The 6,312-nt window shown below is 54.1% G+C and overlaps 1 protein-coding gene across 2 annotated transcripts; it reads right to left on the reverse strand.

Annotated features, from left to right (window-relative positions):
* Nucleotides 1-856: 856 nt before the first annotated feature.
* LOC125637916 (platelet glycoprotein Ib alpha chain-like) lies at nt 857-5,166 on the reverse strand. 2 transcript variants are annotated; one of them, XM_075130104.1, is made up of 2 exons: nt 5,103-5,166; nt 857-4,242 (listed from the first exon to the last, which is right to left on the reverse strand). In XM_075130104.1, exon 2 carries the CDS (start codon nt 4,237-4,239, stop codon nt 2,443-2,445), a length of 1,797 nt encoding a protein of 598 aa, XP_074986205.1. In that variant the 5' UTR covers nt 4,240-4,242; nt 5,103-5,166; the 3' UTR covers nt 857-2,442. The 2 variants fall into 2 exon arrangements, with proteins under 2 accessions (XP_074986205.1, XP_048708957.2); XM_048853000.2 differs by having other exon boundaries at nt 5,073-5,160.
* Between the last annotated feature and the right edge of the window lie 1,146 nt (nt 5,167-6,312).

Here is a 6,312-nt window from a genome sequence, read left to right on the forward strand (position 1 = left end):
TTAATTCATGCCAGATAAACTTTTGTTGCCAGTTCTTTGATTTGATCTTCCCTTCTCATCATACTGTAAATGCTTTCTTTTCCTTCCAAAGGAGTTGTGTGGTTACAGACATTGGCTGCTAAACTAACTGGATCCCTTCTTGTGTTATTCGGACAGATTTGGGATGTGACCCTACACTATAGCAATGTCCCTTAAAAACCTGGACTGTAATTTGCTCTAGCTCTGTCAAGGTTCCTTCCCCACTCTGAACTCTAGGGTACAGATGTGGGGACCTGCATGAAAAACCCCTAAGCTTATTTTTACCAGCTGAGGTTAAAACTTCCCCAAGGTACAAACTATTTTACCTTTTGTCCCTGGACCTTATTGCTGCCACCACCAAGCATCTAACAAAAATAACAGGGAAAGAGCCCACTTGGAAACGTCTTTCCCCCCAAGCCCTACACCCCCTTTCCTGGGGAAGTCTTGATAAAAATCCTCACCAATTTGTACAGGTGAACACAGACCCAAACCCTTGGATCTTAAGAACAATGAAAAAGCAATCAGGTTCTTAAAAGAAGAATTTTAATGAAAGAAAAAGTAAAAGAATCACCTCTGTAAAATCAGGATGGTAAATACCTTAGAGGGTAATCAGATTCAAAACATAGAGAATCCCTCTAGGCAAAACCTTAAGTTACTAAAAGACACAAAAACAGGAATCTACATTCCATTCAGCACAGTTTATTTTATCAGCCATTTAAACAAAACAGAATCTAACGCATATCTAACTAGATTGCTTATTAACCCTTTACAGGAGTTCTGACCTGCATTCCTGCTCTGGTCCTGGCAAAAGACAACACAGACAGGTTGTTTCTGTTTCCTGCCCCTCACCCCCTCCAGCTTTGAAAGTATCTTGTCTCCTCATTGGTCATTTTGGTCAGGTGTCAGTGAGGTTGTCTTAGCTTCTTAACCCTTTACAGGTGAAAGGGTTTTTCCTCTGGCTAGGAGGGATTTAAAGGTGTTTACCTTTCCCTTTATTTTTATGACAAGCTCTGAAACTGAAAGACAGGAAAATTTTAGACTCCTCACATCTCCACAAAACCATCTGTGATTTCTCTTTAAGACTCTCAAGGAGCATTGCCATATGAAATGGGGTTTGGATTATATATATATTGTGTGTTAGTTACAGAGGAAATAGAAATTAGAAAGTGTTCCAGCCGCAGCTTAGTGCATTGGAATGATGTGGGAAATCAGACACTTGATTGGGAAATATGATATGGGAAATAAAGCCAGAACTTAAAGCCATCAAACAATCATACAACTACCCACTCTTCTCCTTCCTATAAGATGCTGCTGCAAATCAGCTGCAAGGTGGGGGAACTGGCCAGCTCAGAGTGCTGGGGACTGGGAGATGGGGCATTTCCCCTCTAGGGGGCACTGTCCTCGCTTCCCATCAGTCCCCAGGGCAGGAGACTGGCTGGCTCAGGGCAGCGGGGCGTGGGACATGCAGCCTGTCTTTTCTAGTGGGTGCCACCTTCAATCTAGCCTCAGGGCAGGGGATTGGCCCTCTGATGGGGGTGGGGAGTAGGACATGGGGCCTTTCCCTTGTAGGGGGTGCCAGCTCCAATCCAGCCCCGGGGTGGGAGATTGGCTGGCTTAGGGCGGTGGCAGATGGGGCATTTCTCCTCTAGGGGGCACCAGCTGATGTGACCCCAGGGTAGGGGATCTAGCTAGCTTAGAGTGGTGGGGATTGGGATATGGGGTTTTTTCGCTCTAGAGGGTGCTGTCTCTGAACCACACACAAGGCAAGGGAATTGGCTGGCCCAGACAGGTCAGGGCATACGATATGGGGCCTTTCCCATCTAGAGGTTGTCAGCTCCAGTTGATAAACTGAGCACCATTATTCACTTCCGGCAAAGACAACTAGCGGCCCAGTGTTTTTGAACTGTGACCTAGTTGAAATGCGTCCAGGGAAGGTCTTTATTCTGTGATTAGCCAATGGAACGGTCTGCCACAGGATTCAGAGTAGGATCAACATTTATGTGTATTATAAGAACAACCAGAGACTTGATACAGAGTGGAGGAAATATCTACAGGGCTCTGCCAGGGCACAAGCCAGCCCTGAAGTGCCTGGTTTTAGGGGCAAACTGTCCTTCTGGACAGTTATTCCAGATCTGGCCTCTGCAACAGGTGTGTGCGTGCGGGAGATACAGGGTTAGAAGGTCCCATTGGTCTGAGACAGGAGGGGCATCTGGGAGTCAGGACTCCTGGGTTCTACATATATTAAGAGAGCCTCCCAGGTACTGCAGCAGTGGGAGGAATCTTGTCCCCGGTGCACAGTGCGTATGGTCACAGCAACAGAACCGGAACTAGAACCCAGGCGTCCTGGCGACCAGCACCCCCTGCCCTAGCTCACAGGACCCTCCTCCCCAGCCCCAGCAATAGAACCCAGGTGTCCTGCCCCCCTTAGAGGGTGGTGGTTGCATATTTCACCCTGACAGCCCCAATAGCTGCTTCCCCCCTGTCTAGGCTGTAGGCAGAGGGAGCCCGCCAGGGGCCCAGCCCCCCCACACTCAGCAGCCTCCTGGTAACACGGCGGAAGGAGGGCACAGGGGGGTCACGGTGAATCTGCAGCTCTCTGGTGGTGCGGAAGGTCGGGGGCTCGGTGGGGCTCTTGAAGCTGCTGAGATGCATCATGGTGGGCGCTGCCAGCTCCCCCTTTCTCAGCAGCTGGTACCGCACCAGCCGTGCCCCCGGGGGACCCCTCAGAGCTGGGCGATACCAGCTCAGATATACCCAGCTCATCCAGCCCATGAGAGCCACCATGGGCAGTAGCAGCAGCAGCAAGGAGGCCAGGTAGAGCATCAGGTGCAGCAGGCAGCAGTGGGCGAGCACCCAGTGGCCCCACGCTGGGCCCTCCCTGCCCTGCTGACGTCCAGCCACGGGCATCGCTAGGGGTGGGGTGGGGCACACGCAGAGGCGGGGAGCCCCCGTTGGAGGGGGTGGCTGGTGGCAGGGGGTGATGTGGAGAGGGCTGGTATGGAAGGGAGGCGAGGGGATAAGGGTGGTGGGAGTCATGGGGGTGCTGGGGAGCCATGGGGGTGCTGGGGATGCAGGTTCTGGGGCAGTAGTGGGGGGCACAGGTGTGGTTGGGGGTAGGGTGGTGGAGGGAGCAGTAGTGGGGGGCACGGGAGTGGTTGGGGGCAGGGTGGTGGAGGGGGCAGTAGTGGGGGGCACGGGAGTGGTTGGGGGCAGGGTGGTGGAGGGGGCAGTAGTGGGGGGCACAGGAGTGGTTGGGGGCAGGGTGGCGGAGGGGGCAGTAGCGGAGGGCACAGGGGTTCCCTCCTCTGTCATTGTCCCATCAATATCCAAGTCCGCGTCCCCTGCTTTGCCGCAGGCCTGCTTGAACTCAAGGACGGGGCTCCCTCGGTGTCTGAGGGGCGCATCGCACACGGGGCTGCGGGGATCATTCTCGATCTGCAGCCCTTCTGACCTCTGCTCCTGGGTGTAGACGCTGAAGTCATTGTCCGCGATCCAGCCCCGCAGATAGGCCAGGCCACAGTCACAGCGCCAGGGGTTCCCTGCCAGGAAGACGAAGGCGAACGTGTGCTCCTCGGGAAAGAAGCTGCTGGGCAGAGTGCGGAGCTGGTTCCCTGACAGCCTCAGTGTCTCCAGCTCCAGCCCAGTCAACAGCCCCCGTGGCAGCTCATCCAGGGCGTTATCAGACAGATCCAGGTCCTTCAACCCGGCCAGGCCCTCAAAGACCTCTTCTGGCAGCGTCCGCAGCTGGTTCCCCCGTAGATTCAGATCCTTCAGCTGCCCCACAGCCCGGAAGGCCCCTGGCAGCAGCGCTGAAATGTTGTTGTGAGCCAGGGCCAGGCGGGTGAGGGCAGGCAGGCCCTGCAGGGTGGGCAGGACGCCCAGGGCATTGTGGGACAGGACTAGCTCCTGCAGCGAGGGCAGGGGGGGCCCAGTGTGCAGCGCACCCAGGCCGTTGCCTGACAGGTCCAGCTCAGCCAGCTCAGGGAGGTGCTGGAAGGAGGCAGTGGAGACGGACGCCAGGCGGTTGGTGCTGAGCAGCAGGATGCCGGTGTTCTTGGGCAGGGCAGGTGGCACCACTCTGAGCCCCTGCCCGGAGCAGTTGACCTGCAGTTGGTCCTTGATCAGGTTCATCTCGGACTGGCATGGCTCCCCCGGACCCACAGCGCCAGCCACAGAGAGCAGGGCCAGGAGGGCTAGGTGAGGTGAGGTGGGGCACAGCATGGTCTGCAGGGGAGGTCAAGAGCATGCTCAGGGCACCGACATCACAGGGCATGTCTACACTAGCCAGCTCAGACTGCAACAATACAGCAACCCTGTGAACACTAACTGAGACGTGTGACTCCCCAGTCTGGAGTGCTGGGGGACAACTCTAGGGGGGATATCCCACAATGGTCCCATCTACACTAAGGCGGCTGGTGCTGCAACAGCGTTGGTTCCCCTGAGCAGATACTAGCTCTAAGAACAAGGGCTCCCTTGCTGCCCAGTGCTCTCTGTCCCATCAGGCAGGAGATCATTGCACCTGCATCCTGACCACGCTGGGGACCATTTACACTAACCCTTCTGGTGCTGTAACAGTGTCAGGGAGCTGACACCACTTACAAGGAGTTGACGCCCTCACACCTGCTCCCCATACCCCAGACTGGACTAAACTCAAAAGGTTTGAATCAATCCCTGTAGTTTTCCTTCCACCCAACCCTGTATCTTCTGCTCCCCTTACACCCACAGCAGCTGGTCCAGTCAGGAGGAGATGCCGCCTCCCCCCACCCCAGGTAATTACCACGTCCAGTCCCCGCCTGCCTGTATCCCCTGCTCTTGCTTCAACTAGGTCCCCCAGTGCCATCTGCTTGAGGGGAGCATGATTAAAACATCTGGCATTTAGTGCCTTCAGCACCGGGTGAGGGATCACTGTATAAACAGCCCTTGCTCCCCATGCCATCAGTGGTACATCCCCGGATTAAACAGCTTCCCCCCACCCAGAGTTCCCTGTACAAACAGCTGCTCCACGCCAGAGGTGACTGCATCTCACTGATGATTACCCGTCCCTATGGACTCACCGGGGGTCTCTGCTGGGGTTGCTCTCCTACCTGTGTCTCCCACACTCCCAGCTGTGGATTGAGAGGTTGCTCTGGGGGCAGCTTTTCCCACTGGTCTGACTGACTGCATCAGGGATCCTGAGTCCAACCCCTCATATCAGCCTCGGCAGCTGCTGGGGGTTGGGTATGTGGTTTCCTGTGACATCAAACAGAGACACTGACCCTCCTTCCCGCATTCCTATCTTCAAGGCATTAAAAGCCTCTATTAGAGGTCACATCAGAGTCCAGCCAGATTGCACACTGCTTTCTGATCCACTCCATAAACTCTTGCTCCACTCCAGAAACTGCATCTCAGAACCGGGCAAGGGATCCCCATACAGATAGCAGGTATACTCTGGCAGGGGATGCATCTTGCCCGGCAAATGATGGTTATACAACCAGCTGTCCCACCCCAGAGGCATCTGCATTACAGCACTGGGCAAGAGTTCCTTTTATAAACTGCCTTTGTGCCCTTCCCCAGAGGTGGTTGCATCTAGATTCATAAATTCTAAGGCCAGAAGGGACCATTAGTCTGACTTCCTGTAAAGCACAGGCCAGAGAACTGCCCCAAAGTAATTCCTAGAGAAGAGCTTTTAGAAAAACATCCAATCTTGATTTATAAATTGTCAGTGATGGACAATCCACCACGACCCTTGGTAAATGGTTCCAGTGGTTAATTACTCTCACCATGCAAAATTGAGGCCTTATTTCCAGTCTGAATTTGTCTAGCTTCCACTTCTAGCCATTGGATCCTGTTCTACCTTTCTCTGCTGGATTGAACAACACATGATCAAAGATTTGTTGCCCATACAGGTACTTATAGAGGTAACCAAGTCATCCTTTAACCGTCTCTTTGTTTGTCTCTTGGTGTGAGGTGAGAGATCCCTATGTAAATAGCCCCAGCCACCCACACCAGAGGCAGCTGCATCTCAGTGGTGGGGGACAGATTCCCTTATAAAATAGCCCTCATTCCACACATCAAATCTGTGTTAATGGCAGATGGTGATCCCAGTATAAACAGCCCCCACCACCCACTAGAGAAGCAGCTCTGTCTCAGCGGTGGGTGAGGGATCCCAGCTCTACAGCCTCTCAGCATGGCATGGGTTAATTGCATCAGGAGATTGTGGGGGTTATTATTAACTGCGGAAGGAGTGACTGGGGTCTGGGCAAGGAGATAAATGGGAACAGGAAGGGATTGTCCTTTGTCATCCTTGCCACTCTC

The sequence above is a fragment of the Caretta caretta genome, chromosome 6 (genome assembly GCF_965140235.1).
Source record: "Caretta caretta isolate rCarCar2 chromosome 6, rCarCar1.hap1, whole genome shotgun sequence".
Classification (NCBI taxonomy): Eukaryota; Metazoa; Chordata; order Testudines; family Cheloniidae; genus Caretta; species Caretta caretta.